The sequence below is a fragment of the Colossoma macropomum genome, unplaced genomic scaffold, assembly GCF_904425465.1.
Source record: "Colossoma macropomum unplaced genomic scaffold, Colossoma_macropomum, whole genome shotgun sequence".
NCBI classification, from domain to species: Eukaryota; Metazoa; Chordata; class Actinopteri; order Characiformes; family Serrasalmidae; genus Colossoma; species Colossoma macropomum.
The window spans coordinates 37,462,734-37,483,206 of NW_023494785.1; the positions used below are offsets into that span (position 1 = coordinate 37,462,734).

Below are 20,473 nucleotides of genomic sequence, written 5' to 3' on the forward strand. Positions count from 1 at the left end.
CCCAATGGCTTTTTGATTAAACATTCTAAGGAGTTGAATCATTCTGAAGTAGTAAAGAAAATACTTAGTGAATTTTTGTAATATTAAAGCTAGAATGCATCTTACAAGGCCGATTTTTCAAATATAGAGTTCAAATCGGCTTTTCCTATTCATATGTGTTAGAATTATATGGTAAAATGCAAGCAATCACCCACAGCTGGGAATACACTACGTGACTTTTACCCCAATTCTCAGTCAGGCTATGCAAACTTTGGTGCAGTCAGAGTCGACAGTTGGGAGAGTAAATCGAGTACGGTGTGAAGTCCGCAGACTTTTTTGCCTCTTTTTAAATGGGGAGACACCAAAAAGCTCAAAACTAAAAAGGTTTTAAAACCTTATTTGAAATCTCTGGTAAAATCTGACAAAAACCTCGTAAACATAAACGCACAAAACAGTTTTCGAGTCGTTCTTGGGCAGAATTACACAACATGGCAGGGGGTTGGGGGTTTCTCACCTATAGCTCAACCAGCAAGCTGATTGGTTCTCTTTATTGAAGGGCGGGACCTTCCCCACAGACAGACACTATGTTGAGCGTTACAAGCTTTTGTATTCACTTTTCAACAGTGACCGGTCACCTCCTTCGTAATGTCTCTGTCTGTTCGTAATCTAATAGCGTATACTGGTCAGCGACTCCGTCTGAGTAGACTTATCTAAAAGCCAATGTAAACTGAAGAACGCAAAAGAAGTAAATTCACGAGTAAAAAAAGAAAAATGTTTTCTACTATTTTCTAAGCCGCTTATCCTTCTGGATCACAGGGACTTTTTGTAATAGAAATATTAAATGAAGTCAAGGCAAAGTTTTTTTAGTAAGAATCCTAATTTGAACTAGTCACTGATAACATAATTACAGGCCATTAACCCAGAGGTGTAGCCAACATGATGGCCAGGGTTGGCCTGTGGTATCCTAAAATGAAGCATACACTACAAAAATGGTATATCAAGTAAAAGTATCTTAAATGTAGTCAATAAATCTAACATTTCTCCTGTTGAGATTGTTGTAAGCTTAATTTAGGCTTATTTACCCAATTTCTAAAGATTTTTATTCCCTTTAAATAAAAAATGAGAAAATTATCTCACCCTATTGGCAGATAAACTTGTTTTAAGAAATGTGCTTGAAACCAGCTAAATTATTTGCCAGTATAGTGAGATAATTTTACTCAAGAAAATTACTAAAACAAGTGAAAAGTGTCTAGAAATAAGCCAGATAATCTTATTATAAGTGCACAACCATCTCAAAATGGGAAATATTAGCCATATCGTCTAGATTTAAGATCATTTCACTTGACAAGATGCCATTTTTTGCAGTGTGGCTTCACTTCTGATGACTCCAGTTTTGGAAAGTGAGACAGTCAGCCATCAACTATCAAAAATTAGTCAGCTATAATTCATGCCAATATAAATCATGCCAACTAATGTCTTTTTACAATTTACAATCTTTTTACAATACAGTGCTGTCTAGCTTTCTAATCATTAGACTGATGTATAGGCTGTAGAGAGGGCAGGCTAATTGAATAATGTCTATGGTCTGTCTATGTGAAATGTTTTTCTTAATGTTGCACACTAGGGGTGTGACTAGACTGTACCAACCCCATGGCCAGTTTTGCATGGTCATGGTTACACAGGCCATTTTCTGTCCTCTAGATTCCAGAGCACCTTCACTATAGACTGTAAAAATGATTTGCTCGGTGAAGCTCAAAAAGTCTGAAAATTATCATAAAATTGTACAATAATGATGAATATATCTGTATCTGCTGGTAGGCCCACATAATCAGATAGACTGATACATTTACTACATTATTTTGTCTCCCTCTGTCCCTTTTCACTTTTAAAAAAGATGGTTCTTCAGTGGTTCTTTAGTAAAGAAAAAAGTTCTATACAGAACCATAAACTGTCAAAGAACCCTTTGCATGATTAAATGTCTTTCGAGTCAAAACCTATAAACATCATTTTCTTTACTGTCACAGAAAAGTGTTAATTCTGAAGCTACAAAGTGATTGAGAGGTCAGTGGCTCATACGATAGACAGTCCAGTCTCTCTAGATATAGATTATTTTATATTTGTATATTATTACTGTGTTTCCATGCATTTACCCTCCACTACATCCTGGCTGTTAATGTAGATTTGTAGAGAAAGAGACCTTATTTGACTTGTTCCTATTTTTGTGACAGGCCTCTTTTACAGTTTACTTCAGCTTACATGCAATTCAGCTAGTTTCAAAAATGCCCACAGCTTTAGGGAAAAAATCATCAGGCAGCACAGGGATGGTCTCTGATAGCCAGGGGCCTCCGACTGCCAGGGGCCTCCGACCACAAATGTCCACAGATCAAATAAATGAAGACCTGTTATCTGTTCTCAGGTCCCTCAAGTTTAATATCATAACGCAGAGGAATTTGTCGTACCATTCAACTGGTATGTTTTAGAGAGTGTGTGGTCGTAGTTTTAGTCTTTAGGTGTACAAAAAAAGTTGTGATTAAAAATATTCTGCACAATAGAATATTGCATATCAATAAGGACAATTTTGTCTCATTTCAAAACAAAGAACAAAACAAATTTACGTGCCACAAAGTGCACATAAACACGAAGGTGAATTATACAATCGTCTTATCTTTTTTTTCCATACAGACAGTCGTTTGTGAAAGTTTATGGTATTTTAGTGCACAGTTGTAATTTGTTTGCTGATTTTCATATGTTGGAAAAAAATATTTTACATTACATATGAAATATTTCTGAATTTTACAGGCCACATTTTAAATTTGTGTTCTTTTTTCTCCCAAACGTCACATTCAGCAACTCTGTCGAGGATTTGTTAGCTTATTTTCTTTAAAAAATCAACAACCAGGGGTACCAGAATTTTGCGTAGGGCTGTGTATATATCATGGCCTCTCAAGACCATGATCCCTCCCTGGAAAAAAAAGTCATCAAAATAAGCTGATCCACAGGTGGCAATTACTGGCTTAGGCTCATCTGGACCTACTCAAGTGGTGACAAAAGTGCACATCAGCAATTTGAAGTAAGCCTAACTATTTGGACAAGCATTTCTTGCATCAAGGCTGTAGGCCATGTCACTGACATCTCCCTATTCCTTTGAGATGCTTCCGGAGCCAAAGAGTCGACTATTTGTCGAGTATGGATATGGTTAAATTCTAAACGACTAATTATTTGCCATATTAAGCACTGTTGGAGTGCAGGAGCCGGTGTTAAAATTCTTACGTAGCACACTATGTAGGGAGCAGGGAGCCATTTGAGATTCAGCCACAGTGTGGTAGGAGGGGCGCTGCTATATAAGACTCAAAAAGTACCTATAAATTAAGGTTTTTGCATTAAACGTTGTTATCATATGTTTATTATTTATTCATTTATTCATCATCTAAGCCCCGCTCCGGGGTTGCAGGGGTTGCTGGAGCCTAACCCAGCACCCATTGGACGAAAGGCGGGAAACACCGTGGACAGGCCGCCAGTCCATCACAGAGCATGTTTATTATAATACAACAAAAAGTTAAAAGGTTCATGAAGTGCCCGCAATATATAGTGAGGAACGACAGAACATTCTTCTTCTAATTCAGCAGTCCATGGTTGCTCGGCAATGATACTGTACTCTAAAGGACCTACATTTTTGGGTGGAATACTTGTTTATATTGATTATTATTAATAATAATTTATTATATTATTATATAATATTTATATTTATAATATATTATATTATAAATTATTTTCTGAGAAATTGTGTATTGTATCATGTTTTATGTTGACTGTCATTTTATAAAAGGTTCTTTGCTGTAATATACACCGACTGACAACTTCATTAAGTACATCTTCTTGTATCTACACTTATGTCCATTTCATCAGCTCCACTTACCACCTAGGTGCACTTTGTAGTTCTACAATTACAGACTGTAGTCCATCTGTTTCTCTGCATACTTTGTTAGCCCCCTTTTACCCTGTTCTTCAATGGTAAGGACCCCAAAAATACAGACTGTGCATCAACAGATGAGCTACCGTCTCTGACTTTACATCTACAAGGTGCCAAAGATGTCTACTAGAGTGGACAGTGAGTGGACACAGTGTTTAAAAACACCAGCAGCACTGCTGTGTCTGATCCACTTGCACCATCGCAACACACACTAACACACCACCACCACGCCAGTGTTACTGCAGTGCTGAGAATGATCCACCACCCAAATAGTACCTGCTCGTTTTCTAAGTGTAGCTGATCAGCAAAGACATGTTTCATTTGTCATGCACTGGAGCTTGAGGCTAATGTAGCTAATATGCAATGGAAGCCTAGTTTTAGCCACCTGGTAGCATCATTCAAACTAAGGCTAAGTTCTACTCACCTCAAAAACTGTCAAGTTGTTAAGTAATCTGTTAAGTTCTCTTTTTTTTGGTTTCTAAAACTGTATGACAATGTTATCTGTACAAATGAATAAAATTAGAGACAGAATTCAAGCCTCAAAATAGCAGCTAGCCTGTAATGTTTTTAGCTATGTAGCATCCATTTGATAAATGACAGTATGTCAAACAGTGTCAGAAACCACTTTTTGAAATTACTTAACAACTCAACACGGTTTAGGGACAGTGTATGATGACTATATGCTGCGTTAAATTCGAAAGTGGGGAGTCCAAGTGCTGTTCGCAAAAGCTAGCCAGCTAATCTTAGTGATATGACTGACAATGTTAGAATATATGAAGTATTTACCATCTCAAAAAAGCAAATCTTGTTAAAGGACAACAATCCTTGTCAAAGTAATAGATTTAACTAACTACTCTGTGAGAATGTTGAGTGGTCTAAAGCAAATGCTACTGTAAAATCATTTAAAAGCAAAGAAGCACTGTTGTGTGAGCAGCCCATAGATATACATATCTAGTTGCCGCGTCGGGTCCAGCCAGGCACGTCAATGGCGCTGCCATTTTGTGCCGGTCAACATCGCTGCTGGACTGCATTCAGTACCAATACAGAGCGGCAGTTTAAGAAAGATACTGTCCAAATTTATACTATTTCAAGAATATTGCACTCAGAAAGCTGGATAGGATTAAAAACGGAGGAAACGCAGCGATCCACACTCATGTTTGTGTGATGTGTATTGTTTGTGTGATGTTTATGTGCAGATATGGCCGTGTGGTTAATGAGGCACAGAGAACCTGTTGATGTGACTGTTTTTCCTCTAGTTTTATATTAAGCTTATTTCATTTAATAGTCTGTTCAGGGGATCCTAACCTTATGTAGTAGTTATTTATTTACAATGATGGTTAAAGCTTTGTAGCTGGGTAAGTTATAGCATTCCTTAATCTGTGTAGATATTCATAATAGATTAAGGCCGGACCTTCTTACATGATCCTGAAGTCAGATTCTTATTTGCCAGCTTCTTGTGCGAATGGTTTGGCTTCAGATACCAGAAAGTGACTGCTGCACCATTTAAGGTGGAACGGGAAAACATGAACAAGAAGCTGGCGAATAGGAAGCCAACTTTAGCTTCGTCCTTCTTACTGTGTTTTGGGGGGTTTATTTTATTTTTATGTGTATTAAGCTTAGAAGTGATTCACACATTGATGGATTTGCTGATGTGTGTGAGATTGTGTTTCTACTGGAGCGCTAAACTCGGTTTTTAACATCAGGTGCAGACTGAAAACTTTTCTGCTGGTCTGGATGGCTAATTAGCACGATCAGTTATTAAAGAAATAAAAGCTACTGAGAGCAGTCAGTGCAACGTAGAGTAGTCGATGTCTGAGGATTAAAACCAAAAAAATTAGGTATAAATCAGTTGAATATTAAGGAAGTTGTGGCCGATTTAATCCTGAGACTCTTCATCTCTCAATACAAGTGATTTTGATCTCAAGTGGATCTTGACCGCTCCAACATGGCGGACGTGCAGACATCTCACCTCAGATAGAGAACAACAGACAACGCGGCATCTAAGTACGTATATCTGTGGAGCAGCCATGTTGATACGACATGTAATCTTGAACTCAGATTTCCCTTGAGGAGTGAGGAATTACACGCTTTAGCATAATGCTATCGGCTACCATTACTTCTTAGCCATGCTAGCCTCATAGCTAAGCTAAAGAAGCAAATTTTAACCAAAGGTCTTGGCTGTTTTCACTTTAGCCGCAAAAGAACATCCAAAGTCTACAGCGACAAGTACAATTAAACATTGATTCAGTTACCATGTATGCTAGTTTGTAGGCCTCTATAGTCAGAACAAACACACTGTAAGGATTTTTGGCATTGCGGGGACCTCATATCTCTAAAAACACCGAAACAAAGCATGGGTTTGTATTCCTATATCTGAGGGGAATTTCCACTGACTTCACCGCGCTACACCTAACCCAACCCTAACCTAAACCTCAGGCACCAAAAGCTCCTCTTTCCAAATAAACACTGTGTCCTTTTTCATGGGGAGCTGCCAAATGTCCCCAAAACATCAAAATTCCTGGTCTTCACAAAGAGCTAAATACACGGTGAGTGCAGATAAGCTGGAATCAACAGGCTGACGTGTCTATGGCAAAATAGACTTAGGACTTCAAATGTGATAGCAGCCTGCTTGCGCAAGAGAAAAACAGTCCATGTGTACTCATCTATCAAGACAGGGCCAGGTGGGTGGAACGCAACGATAGGAGAAGTTATTACCATATCTTAACATACATTAACATGACAGTGGATTGGATTTTGCCAGTCTTTAAGAGCCAGATCATCAGTCATCATGAAAGGCTACTGTCTATTTTATTCAACTGTGGTGATCAAAGCTAACAAAAGAAGCAATCAGCTTGAATGTGATTAAGTCGTCCCAAATCTGAAAAATGGTCAATTTTCAGGAAACCGAGATACATTATCTCGCATTCACTCCCAGCCACGGCTCTCTTTGTGTCTCTCTCTCTCACACACACACACACTAACCCCCAATTATCTCCGAGCATTGCACTTTGGCATCTGGACGGTCAGAGCAACACATGTGGGCTCATATATATAAGATAGGCCAAAGGCAGTTCACCTGCTAGCCGACCTGACACACTTTCCACCGAGGAGAGACAGTGAGTACAGCCGCCTTCATGCTTTTTTTTTCCTCAATCCTGGCACAGACTAGGCAAACATTTATCGGATGTAATCTTAAGTCAGCCTGTTCAGTCTTGATGAGTTTAGCATCTTGGAAGTAGCTTAAGATTCACTAAAGTTTATGATTCTATTACACAATGTAATGTTTAGAGATGCTATGATACCGCTTTTTCTTTTCTAATACCGATATACATAACAATACATACCGATATGAAAAAGCCAATTTTTTTTTTTCTAATACACACGACTTAAAATGAACAACTTTTAATTGAAGCAATTGGTGGGAAATAAGCTTTGTTTGGGGACTGTTTGCTCTTTGTGTATCGGTCCTCAGTGAACTGATGAACATAAATGGATTGAAATGCATTTTAGACCAAAATGTTATCACAAAACTACTGTAAAACAATGTCTTCAACATCAGACAGTGTATTCATAACCACTTCATGCAATAACTTTCTGTGAAGGAGCTTTTAGAGGCCTCAGATGTCTGGTTCCTATCACCACCACTATAAGTTTCTCTAGAACAGAGCGTTTCACACCAATCCATCCTGAATGGCTTTGTTTACATCTAAACCACTTAAGTATGCAGACGTTTTAAAAAAATCGGTTCCCCTCTAAGATGCGCATCTAAAAGTAGTCTATCATGTTCAAAACACTCAAACACTCAGTGACATTACACAATGTTATTGTGCTATTTCAGGTTAGATTTGTTACAGTATTCACTTCTTTTTATTTCTATCTATATCCAATCCAAAATGTCTGCTGATATCAGCCCTGTTATTGCATCAATGCCGTCTATTCATATGATATAACTGGATTCAGAACATATATATTGGGCTAATCTGCTATATATAGCACGTTTTGCTAACCATATGAATAAAAGCTAACAAAACTGTGAACAAGCAACTAATAATTATTTTTAATTTGAACAAATCAGGTTTAGTGACTGAATAGATATTTTTCCAGCTCTTCAAGTTCTAGGAACAAATCTATGGATTTGACCATGCCAAGCATATGCTAAATGCTAATGCTAAACGGAATACTCTGGGCTGATTTAAGGATGTTTTTAGGTGATATAGCAAATACTGGCCAGAGATTTGAGCTGAACTACTATTAGTGGCACTCAAAGTTAAGAGCGAACTGCTGATGCCACCTTGTGTTTGGTTTGCGAACCTCTTCTAATCTCATCTTCTCTGTTCTACCTCAGATCCAGCAGCCATCATGCACAAACTGATCACCATCACTGTCCTCATCGCAGTCCTCGCCCTGGGTATGACCTCACACACTAAAAAACTAGCTGTCAGGCAAATAACAATCCAAAATCATTTTAAAGAGCCTCAAGGATCACACAACAAAAATTCAAACGCCAAAGCAGTGTGTTGACAAAAACACAACAAATCAGCCCCATTATGCTCTGTTTTCAAGGATTTGATTTGTAGATTCAGAGAGCAAGAAGCTAGCAGGCCACTGCTGGCCCACTGATGGCAAAGCTGGCAGCCCAAAACTCAGTGTTTTCTGGTGAAGCATACATAAAGCATAAATACATAAAGTTTTACATGATATTAATGTGGACTATGTCATTTTACAGAGAGATATTTTTTCAAAATAATGGTCCTCATTTTTTATTTTGAAAAACTACATTAATTTTAGTAAAAGACCTTTCAGTGAAAATGACCCCTTTGGTCATTAAGCGCTTTGACTACTTTCAACCTCTGTTTCATTATTTTTTTTCTCAAGCATTTGTTGCTTTGCATGTCAGTTTACTATATGGACAGTAAATTACTCAAAAATATGCTATAAACAATAATATGACTAAATCATAGCATGGTGGTGGGATCATAATACTCATCCATTTGCTGTGGATCCTGGATAGCCACAATAATGTACGTAGACTACTTTGCATTTCGATTTAAAGATCCACATAACATGCATTTCAGTGTGGTTAACATGGCTTCCATCACTTTTGAGATAAAGGCAAAACGGAATTTATGAGTCTTTGGGATAACAGTGCAACTTTTAGCCCCAAACAGTGTCAATTAAATGCATAACCAATGCATAATTATACTTGAGTGACATAGAACATCACTAAAAATAAAACCTCTAAAGTATAAAGATAACAGTGCTAGCATTTAACCCCAAAAGATTTCAATTTAGGATAAATAAAATTTTCCTCAAAAATGTATAAACTGTTGCATTAATGTTTGGTACTCTAAAATTTTAAAGAAGACACAACGTAAAAAGGAGAAAGAATAATTAAGTGCGAAATACAAATGTTTACGAAAAAACAAATGATTAAAAACAAGTTGAAAGTAGAGGCGAAATGTGCAAAGCACTTAATGACCAAAGAGGTAAAGCAAGGTCATCTTTCTGGCTGTCCAGAAACGAAGCATTACACTGAAAATAATGTAGTTTTTGACTTTAAAAAATAGGACTTTTATTTTGATAGCATAGTAGTCAATATTAATGTAATGTAAAACATACATGCTTTATAAATGTTGCTTTAAACATTCATGAACATGTTATGAAGTGTTTATGTAAGATGTTATGAATGTGTTACGAAGACACCCTTCAAGTAAAGTGTTACCAAATATTCTATGTCTGTAAAATTGGTTTAGGAAAGTTAAAACCTGGTTAGTCCATGAATGTAGGACATTAATCTGGGTGGTCAGAAGGTGGACAAGCAGTGGCATATAGACAGCAGGGTGCTGACCTTATCAAGCCAGAGAACCCAAAAACGCTTGCAATCTGGGTACAAACAATTAAATTAAAAGATGATATCAGATTAGGGACGGGAGAAGCCTTGAGAGGCCTATTGCTTATAACTTAAACCTGTGCTTTGTCATTGCAGGAGCGGAGAGCTTCCGTGTGCCCAGACAGGTCGAGGGCGAGGGCGAGGACGAGGAAAAGGGAACGGTTGCCACTGTGCTTGACACCCTGAAGTCCTATTATGACCAGGGCCTGAATACTGCCAGTGGATACATAGAGAACATCAAGGAACTCAAGCTGGAAGAGAAAGCCAAGTGAGTGCAGATTTACCTCAGCTTGTGGAAAGTAACAAACTACTGCTACTCTTGCTGCAGCACTTCAGGCGCTTTTTAAAAACTTTTGCTTTAGCTTTTCTCTGCTAAATTATTCAATTTAGCAACCTAGCTTTTACAACCCCAGCTTAAATACAGCACAGATCAGCATGCATTCCATGCTGGTCTAAGCTGGTTTCTACTGGTCTGTTGCTGGTTTAGCTGGTCACCCAGCACCTACGCTGGTTTGGCTGGTGACCTGCATATTAACTTTTATTGCTGCTGACCAGCATACCAGCATCCAAAACACAACATATTGTAGCAACCCACTACTGACCATGGACAAGCTGGCCACTGCAATATGCTGGTTTTGCTGGTGACCAGTCATGCTGGTCTGTGCTAGTTTTTCTACCAGGGGCCAATACAGAATCAAAGGAAAAAGGGACCCTTACAAAAATGTTCAGAAGTGTTCAGAAGTCGGGCTTCTGGTTCTGGTGTAAAAATAGAAGAATGCTTTTTGGTGCTATCTAGAACCACATACAACACATTCTCCATCAATCTGAAGAACCATTTCACCATGCAAAGAACCATTTATGCATGCCAATGGTTCTATAGAAAACTCATGGCTCTAAATAGAACTACTGCCTTTAAAGAACACTTGAAGGACCATCTTTTTTAAGAACAAAAAAAACCTGATTAAAATTAACCTACCGCTGTTGTCGGAACAAAACCTCATATCTCCAAAATGTAACTTTACAGGAGAAGGAAAAAATACTTTACTTTTAATGTAAGTCAATGGAACCAGACGTATTTCCAAGTAATTTTGGGCCGTTTCTTTGGGTCCATTCATCATAAAATTTACAGACAATGTAAAGGACAATGTGTATTTTCAAATTACGTCAAAAACTGAAAAACAATGGAGATAGGAGGTTTTGTTCTGGCAGCAGCAATATATGTTTTGACATGGAATGACTCAAGTAGGGAATTTCAGTACTATTTCTTAAAGCTGCACTATGTAAGATTTGGGAATTTGGAGACCTCTCTGGTGGAAATGTGTAATTGCACATAATGTGTAGAAGCACACTGGAATGACGGTTGTGCCTCGGGCCCCTTTCCCGAGGGGATGAATCATGTTAAAAGAGTATACAAAGAGAACTTGGTGAAGTATGTGCTTCTAAGGATGTGTCTACTATTGTCATCTTATCTTCATCAGTATAATGCTCATTTCACATTTGAGACCCAAACATCGAGCCCAACCTTCTTTAAGAGCCTGTGTGTGTGATGCTAATACATAAAGATGTATGATGGTGCACGAAAAACTCTGATTTCAGTATATAGCAATATGTCTGCTTCATAAAGTTTCTCCTCCTTTCAGGAGCCTGCTTGATGAGACAACCCAGGCTGTGCGCACCTATTTTGGCATCGTCCAGGATCAGCTGTATCACATAGTTTACACCCAGGAGAGCCATTAAGTCCCAGCTCATTAATGTCTCACCCTTTCCAACTCTGGTCCTCAGTCAACCATGCTGGAGCCCTTTACTATCTCACCTGAAGCACCTACGAGGAGCTGAGCAAGTCTGGGCTAAAGCAGTCCATTTGAACTTCTGTTTTCTAGCTGCTCAGATCCAGAATGCACTCTGCCCTTCACCGTGGGTTAACCTGGACCTCGCCTTCCAAGATGAACTCTGAAAACTCGAACCACACCCCCAATACACAGCGCCTTAGTAAAGGAGTAATTGTGCTGTAAACAGTAAGAACAATAAGACTACCAGCACTATGAAGCAGCTTGCCTTTAAGGTTACATCTTGACCAGAGGCAGCTGCTTTAGAGGTGATCTGGTGCCCTTTTGCTTCATGGAAGATGAGCGCATTATCATTTGTCTCGAAGAACCTGCAATAGATTCTTGTATTATCGCCATTTTGGTAATGTCACTTCAACAATGCAATGAACGAACGTAATGCAATAAAGCCAAACATTTGTAGAAAGAAGAGAGTCACCTTTGTTCACAAATACTTCGATACACATCACTATATTCCATTTTTCTGAGGTTTGATAAGCTGGATGAGACAAAAAATATATAAAATATAAAAAAATTGGCAGAAACTATGAATACAATGTCTTTTATTCAATGCTTCACGTTGTTTTGCACTACATCCAGTTACACAGAACTATATCCATGATATGCTCAGAAAACCATATCGAGATGTTACATAATTTATGTCAATGGCAATTAATATTGTCATATTGCCCACCCCTTCATGACACCTCATGACACTGGACCACTAAAATGCATGTAAACCTAATTTTCTCACTTTTTTATAAAATAAAAGTTTGATGTAGCATGTCCAAGTTTCAAAGCATACCCTTCATGCTCATGATCATGTGGACTGTGTATGGAAACTAAGGACATGTTGTTTTCTTGATGTCATGAAACCCAACAATTATATATGTCTACTAATGCAACCCAGCAGCAGAACAAATATCATTTGTACATATGAGTAACAAAAATGGCCTGTTCAATTCAAAGGGACGCAGCAGGGTTAAAAATGGTCATGCAACTTTGATGAGATAAAACAGGTGACTTTTTTCCCCAAAATTTTAAGTTTAGCAAAGAAATAATAACTATGCAGAGACAGAGACATAGCCAAGGGGTGACCAGGGGTGACCACCTAGCATGATGCATGGCCATCTTTCTGGCCACCCTAGAAAGACAGTCAGCCATCGTCAATAAAGTAGAAAAGTGTTCTTCTATACTTACTTTGTGTTTACACTTCCCTGAAAATCTGCCATCAGAGCAGTTACTGATAAGTTATAAGAGGCGGATAATGCTGGACTCATCAAACAGATGAGTAAACGCTGCTCAAAACCTTCATATTAACCATCTCATTTTGCTTAAAGAAGCAGCTAACATTGGACTTCTACATTAGGGAAACACAGTGAAAGCCCCTAAATAAATGTCTACATTAATGTAGTAGTGTATTTTCTGTAGTTATAGAACATTCTGTGAATGACGATTTTAACCAATGACACGGTGATCAACAGTAGAAATGATACTAAAGAACAAAACAACGTTTTTCACTGAATCACAGGAAAAACAATTTCATAGGCCTGATAGAAGCACAAAAGAATATTATTAACTGCTGTTTTACTTCGTTTTTAATCCAAGTAGTTTGCCACACCACTAAAGTCACCGGGTCTAACATTGCCACCCCATCATATACACTCTGGCTCTGTCCCTGTGCAGAAGGGGTGTTAAGCTTTTCATTTAGGACGTCCATAAAGTGTGTAACATGACCAACTTTCACATTCACAACTGTATGAGTATGCCTTAAAGAGCAGCTTTACAGAAAATCTGAGTCTAAGCCCCCAAATGAGCATCGCCATGGACAACAGAGGCAAAGAAAAACTCCCTAAGAGCAAGAAATCTCTCAAAAGAGAGAACCCATCCTCTTCTGGTCGACGCCGAATAGCAAAACAAAAACACAACAAGAGATGTATGGCTAAAGAATAAGAGTTACAATTAATATACAATATTAAATATGGAATAAAGAAAAGAAACCATTGGACAGTATTTCTAACTACTGTTAGACGTCTATCAAAGAAACAAATGAGAAATAGTTCCATGAAAACCAGTCACTGTTACTGACTACTAACAATGTTACTGTGTTACTGTTAAAGCCACTGTTACTGACCGTTAGAGGCCAATGAGTGCGTTTACATGAACTCAATAATCCAATCATAATAGGATTTCTGCAGTTATCTGACACACTGCAATTTCTTAGATTGGAGAAAAGCCTAGAAATCCAATGAAGAGAGCTGGATTTTAGCTCAGTGATCAGATTTCTCAGTGCATGTGAACTCTTACTCTGATTTCTTTCGGATTTCTCAGTCTGCACATGTGCGAAAGCAGACCACAGCACCAGAAATAAGCAAGCAGCGTTGCCGCGAGATGACAGCGAAACACTTTTGGAGTGACGATGAAATCAACTACATTGTTTGACGAATGAAGGATTTAAATATTTTTTCATCTTCTGGATGATGCATGTTTATAATTTTGAAGTGGCGCAATGTTTTTAAAAAAAATTTGGCATGAAGTTTTACATTACGTTTATGTCACGTCTTCTTCTGTGAATTTATTGGCCAGTTGCAAAGCAGAAATCCGATTACTGCCTGACTCATGTAGACCCAGAGTTTCCCAATTATCTGATTACTGACCAAATCTGATTTTCTGCAGTTATCAGATTATTACGTGCATGTAAATGCACTTCTTGTTACTGTTACTGACTACTGTTGTAGCAAATGAGAAACTGATCTATAAATACCTGTGACTACTGTAATGTTTGTACAGGTAAAATTTAGACAGGTAATGTTTACAGACATAAAAGATAGCAAAGTTAGCTACTAGGTTAGCTGCTTGGCTAAAGCTGCTGCTTATCATGCCAGTTTTTTTGTTGTTGCTGTTGACTACAACTCTGTGTGCATGTGTATTTTGTGATTTCATTGGTTCAGAAGATTGTATGGAAAGATAATACTCAAAAAAAGGTTACCAAAAAATGGGTATGTATCTCAGTTATCAACAGTGATGCAAACTCCATGTTTCTGCAGAGGCAAATACAGAGATAAACAAGAAGCTTTGATACTAAACAAGCAATGTTTGGAGAATCCTTCCACTAAAGCTCACAATTCTAAGCTGCTGTGTGATTTTTAGCATCAAGCTACAAACCTCAGAGATACTGATCTCCTTGATTACACAGTGGTTGACTGTCTGAACAAGACCACCTAGCAATATCAGATTTCAGTGAGCTGTCTATCCATGGGATTCTCAATCTCTGTACATACACTCCTCATTGAAGTGCTGTAAAAGAAAGAAAAAAAGGAAGATTTAGATGTTTGCCTCATCACTGAGACTTGGAAAAAAACAGTGTTGTTCCGCTACAGAGTTCATCAGCACGGCCTTCCTTTTGAGGTTTAGGTGTCCAACCTTTAGGAAATTAAATGAATCAACATAAATCAATGATGTGTCCTGCTTTTTCATGCCAGTATTGAAACTAAAAAAAGCATGTAGGCGGGGCCTTATTTTAGCCTCACCCCTGCATTTTAGAGCAGGAAGTGAGACTGCATCCTTGTTCCACATGAGGTGAGCAGTTGGATCCTATTGTTTCGAAATAAATGTGTACCAAAGTCTGAAAAAGTCAGTGTGTAACTTTAGTAATTGTCCCCACCGAAACACAAATTTTCTGCAATTAAGCAAACTTTTTGTGTTTCAATGAAAACTATAACGATTTCATGTGTGTACAGCTGTTCAAAGTTCAAAGCTCAAAATGAACTAATCACTACCGAAACTGTCACAGAGCTGGTTTTTAGTTTAGGAATAAGATTCTCTTACTCTGATTTCTTTCGGATTTCCGAGTCTGTCCATGTGCGAAAACAGACCACAGGACCGGAAACAAGCAAGCAGCGTTATCACGAGATGACAGCAAAACACTTTTGGAGCAATGCTGGAACTAACTACATTGCTTGATGAATGAAGGATTTAAATATTTTTTTCATCTTCTGGATGATGTGTGTTCATATTTTCAGGTAAAGTGGCGCAATGTTTAAACGTTTTACATTACGTTTACATCACGTTTTCTTCTGTGAGTTTATTGGCTGGTTGCAAAGCAGAAATCCGATTACATATTTCCTGCAATCAAGTAAACTTTTTGTGTTTCAATTGAAACTATAATGATTTCATGTGTGCAGCTGTTGAAAGCTGTATTTGCTAGTCATGTACTGGCTAGCGTTTTTGAGTTCTGCGTAAAATTAGCTAAAATAGTCACTACTGAAACAAAGCCCAAGTCAGTTAAAAGTACAAACTGTGTTTTGAACACTGACTTTGATCCAACTTGGTGGAATCATCCAGATAGAAACACTGATGTTTTTGGAGTCTTTGGGGATTTTTTTTACACTACAGGTCAAACAGTACCCTGCTGAAAAAACAACACATCAGCATGAATTCCATACGCTGGTTTTGCTGGTGGCCAGCAAGAAGGGGATTCTAGAAGGGGATTACACTCTCTGGATAAGAGTGATTGTAATGTACTGTAAACTAAATTGAATTAATTCATGTTCATGTTGCCCTTTCTTCCACATAAGCTTCTGCCCCCTCAAATGGCCGGCACACAAGTGACCATAATAATGTACGTTCAGTTCACTGGCTATGGTATTTTACAACTAGTTTCCCACTGACTCTCCTACACAGCAAACTCCCCAAAGCTCAATTAACTCATACACTGTTTGTTTAAGTCCATCTGGACACAAATGAACCCTGTAAGTGTTATTCACCACTGGGGATTTTGCTGCAGATTGTAATGTGTTTAATATGGACTCTCTCTCCATATTATCTGCCCTCTCAATAGAGGACCATTACCATCTTCTGACCCGATTGGGTTGTTTGCAGGTCCGAGAGCTCTGGATCTGTCCCGGAACTCTCTTATTGCATCTTTCATACATGCATCAGGGGTGATTTGCTGATTTCCCTACTTAAACACACCTGATTCAATTAATCAGTTAATCATCTGGCTTAGTGGGTGTGTTTCCTGGCATTTTCCACGGTGTTATGTGAACACAAGCCAGTTTCGAAATCCCAGTGGCAATCAGAGACCAGGCACTATATATTATGTATGTACACAGACATACATACACATATACTTTATAGCTTTTTAGTTTTGTAGCACTTTGTAGTTTTAAAATTACAGACTGTAGTCCGTCTGTTTTTACACACTTTGTTGCCCCCTTTTACCCTGTTCTTCAATGGTCAGGACCCCCACAGGACCACCACAAAGCAGGTATTATGTGGGTGGTGGATCATTCTCAGCACTGGAGTAACACTGACTGGTGGTGGTGTATTGGTGTATGTTGCGCTAGTATGAGCGGATAAGACACAGAGTTTTCAAACACTGTGTCCACTCACTCTCCACTCTATTAGACACTCCTACCATGTTGGTCCATGTAAAGTCAGAGACAGAAGGTCATCTGCTGCTGCACAGTTTGTGTTGCTCATCCTCTAGTCCTTCATCAGTGGTCACAGGACGCTGCCCACAGGACGCTGCTGCCTAGATATTTTTGGTTGGTGGACTATTCTCAGTCCAGCAGTGACACTGAGGTGTTTAAAAACTCCAGCAGCACTGCTGTGTCTGATCCACTTGTACCAGCACAACACACACTAACACACCACCATCAGTCTATCTGCAATGCTAAGAATGATCCAGCTCCCAAATAATACCTGATCTGTGGTGGTCCCGTAGGGGTCCTAACCATTAAAGAACAGGGTGAAAGGGGGCTGACGAAAGTATGCAGAGAAACAGATGGACGACAGTCTGTAATTGTAGAACAACAACATACATCTGTACACTAAGTAGAGCTGATAAAATGGGCAAAGTGTTGAACCAAGGAGGCGTATCTGATGAAGTGGTATATACAGTCATGCAAATTGCATCTGCTGTCATTATAAAAGATGTTGCCATTGGAAAATTTCATGCACCAAGTTGCAGTCATGGCTAATCCAATGGTCTGACAGAGTTTATAGCACTTCCTGTGCTACTTACATTCACAAAGTCATGCAGTCAGCAATGGCCAGTGCAAATTACACACAAAAACAGGCAGGAATAATCTACATAGAGGAAAATGTGCAATTCAAATGTATCGCATGTAATTACAATTGCTCTCAAAGACACATCTAAATAACTCGAGTGATGTAATTCCTATTATGTCAGTAACTGTAATGTGAATACAAGAACCTTAACTGCAATGTGTTACATTAGCCATTATGGTAAAAAGTGACCACGTGTTACTTTGTACTGTTACTCCCAGCACTGCTAACAAGTAATGGAAGTCTATGTGACTCCAAAATACTTCTACTATATTACTCTTGTAGCTCCATTGCAAAATTAAAGAAGCAGAGTTCACATACCGAACACATCTTAGATCCTGTGTGTCAAACACAAGGCTCGGGGGCCAAGGCAGGCCTGTGACACAATCCTATTCAGCCCGCTAAATTATTTTATTTGTCTGTTCTTATTAGCCCATCGCACCCTGAGATGCACTACAGTCCCCAGCATGCACTGCAACATAATGTGCATTCTGACGCCCTTCCCAAAAACAAAAAGAAAAGATGCCTGATGTCTAGTTCAAGCAAATGGGCAGTTTTTAAAAAACTACCTAAAGCACTTTATTTTTATTTAGAATTATTTTACAATAAGTATTCAATGCCTATTTTGCTGTTGCAGTTTTGGCGTATTTTGGATAAACAATGGGTTCGGGTCAAGGCAAAATGTGAAGTAGAAACGAAATAAAAACGCAGCTGGCCCACAGATTTGCTGAGATTTTTCAATATGGCCCTTTTGGTGTTGTGAGTTTGACACAATTGTCTTAGGTGATCAAGTACATTTGGTGTTTGAAGTTCAGATTTTCCAGAGAAGGATTGCTCCAAATCATGGGCTTCTCCTAAATCAGCAAATCATAGGAAGATCAATGAGGCTATGAAGCTCAAACTACTGCCTGTTGGGTTCGGTCCAAACACTTACGCACACACAGACGCTGTGTAATTATTTTATCAATAAAATAATACACACATACCCCCGCAGATAGCCTCTTACCACCTGAGCACAAAAAGTACACTTGATAAATACCTATAAACAGTGAAAATCCAGCAATGCTATTATGCTAATGTGTCCTTTCTGTAATAGGCTCCTTATTCTCAGTTCTATTTCCCAAGCTAATCTCTTGGTCTCAGGTGTTGCGAATTTACATTTTTACAGCTTTTCTCCTAATAGGCCAGAGCATACAGTCTGTTCTTATTTCTCATCCCATTTCCTCCTCATATCTAATCCACTTTAATGAACACAATTAATGCTGCTATGCACACACTTATTCACACCTCGTGACAGCACACACACTGAGCCTATTTATAGCCATAAACTAGAGGCAGTTGAGAATGAAATCCATGAATGTCAGCTGTTAAAAGGATAGGTTGAGCAAAAATATACAAAACCCAATGTCAAATGAAAGCTAGCTGGTTGAGTTAGCAGTTCATGTTGCTAGCTTTTGTATTCTGCTAGCTTTTACTCATTGTGTCTGCTAGCTTTTGTATTGTGCAGACATCATAGACCACCATTCATTCATTCATTCATTTTCTGGTCAAAACGGTCATTAAGTACAAATAATGCATTTTTCAGCATCGCAAAAAAGGCAGCTGAGAATGAAATCAATGCTATTAAAAGGATAGTTTGTGCAAAAAAAACCAAAATATCTAACACCATTTTTTTTTAACGCTCATTTTTAGCTGTGAGGTATAGTTTATTCAAAAAAAGTTGCCAACGGTGATTGTCAAACACAAATTCAGGCAGGTTGTGCTAAATATTGGCGACTAAATGGTCAAATTATCCATATTCTGGACCATTGTTAAAATTAACCTTCAACAACCCTGCTAGAAAAGCTAGCATAGACCAGCATAGAAGGTCACCAGTTAAACCAGCATATGTTGTGTTTTGGATGCTGGTATGCTGGTCAACCAGCATGACCATGTCCACCTTTTACCTTCACTAAAGCGTCTGTTCTTTTCAGGACACTTACCTTCAGTTTTTCAAAGAAATCTGCAGGGATATTTTCCACACCTCCAAAGTTCAGTCTTAGAAGTTGGTTGCACTTTCTGCTTCATCTGATCCGAATAATCCTAAACACATTCAGTGAAGTTGAGGTCTGGATTCCATCCAGTGTTCAGTGCAAACGTTCATCTTCACTGTCTATTTAATTTTCTCAGTCACTGCTTTTTGATAGCTAGATGGGATCATCTTACAGCCATCTAAAATACCTTGTTTAGCCATTTTCGATGCACACGAGAAAGAAATGTACGACGCAGCTTAGGTGAGTTTGGGTAGTTGTGGTAGTTGTGTGAATGTTAGTGTCTGTTTGATGGGGAACATGAGGTCAGTGACTTGTTTGGGAACAGCTTTTGTTGGGAGGACACAGCTGATAAACTGATTAGTTTCAAGATTGGAAAGATAGAAGAGTTAAAGTGCCAGCAAAGTACACAAAAGTAAAGAGTGGACAAATGAAATACTGATAGATTTGAGGTTATACTTATTGTTGGAGGATTTTGTGTCATTTAGGCGACACTGAAAAATGAATAGCTCGTACGCTAGGACTAGAAAATGAACAAACATCAAGCTCATCTCAGACTTTTACACAGTACTGTATTCATTTTTTCCAGTTTTGACCACTAGAGGGCAGCAAGCACACACTGTCCAGTCACTGAGCATGGTACAGGAGAAAAGAACAGAGAAAAGTAGAAAAATAATGGAAGATGAACACTGAAATTATCCGCAAGGGC

General features: G+C 38.5%; 1 protein-coding gene across 1 annotated transcript; it reads left to right on the forward strand.

Moving 5' to 3' along the window:
• Positions 1-6,825: 6,825 nt before the first annotated feature.
• On the forward strand, positions 6,826-12,207 carry apoc2 (apolipoprotein C-II). Its single transcript, XM_036593284.1, has 4 exons — positions 6,826-7,065; positions 8,295-8,357; positions 9,936-10,107; positions 11,480-12,207. Exons 2-4 carry the CDS (start codon positions 8,309-8,311, stop codon positions 11,574-11,576), a joined length of 318 nt encoding a protein of 105 aa, XP_036449177.1. The 5' UTR covers positions 6,826-7,065; positions 8,295-8,308; the 3' UTR covers positions 11,577-12,207.
• Positions 12,208-20,473: the final 8,266 nt, after the last annotated feature.

Coding starts and splice junctions, on each gene's coding strand:
- apoc2 (XM_036593284.1), top strand. CDS start 8,309: ATGCACAAACTGATCACCATCACTGTCCTCATCGCAGTCCTCGCCCTG. Junction 8,358..9,935: donor CATCGCAGTCCTCGCCCTGG/GTATGACCTCAC, acceptor TTGTCATTGCAG/GAGCGGAGAGCTTCCGTGTG. Junction 10,108..11,479: donor AAGCTGGAAGAGAAAGCCAA/GTGAGTGCAGAT, acceptor TCCTCCTTTCAG/GAGCCTGCTTGATGAGACAA.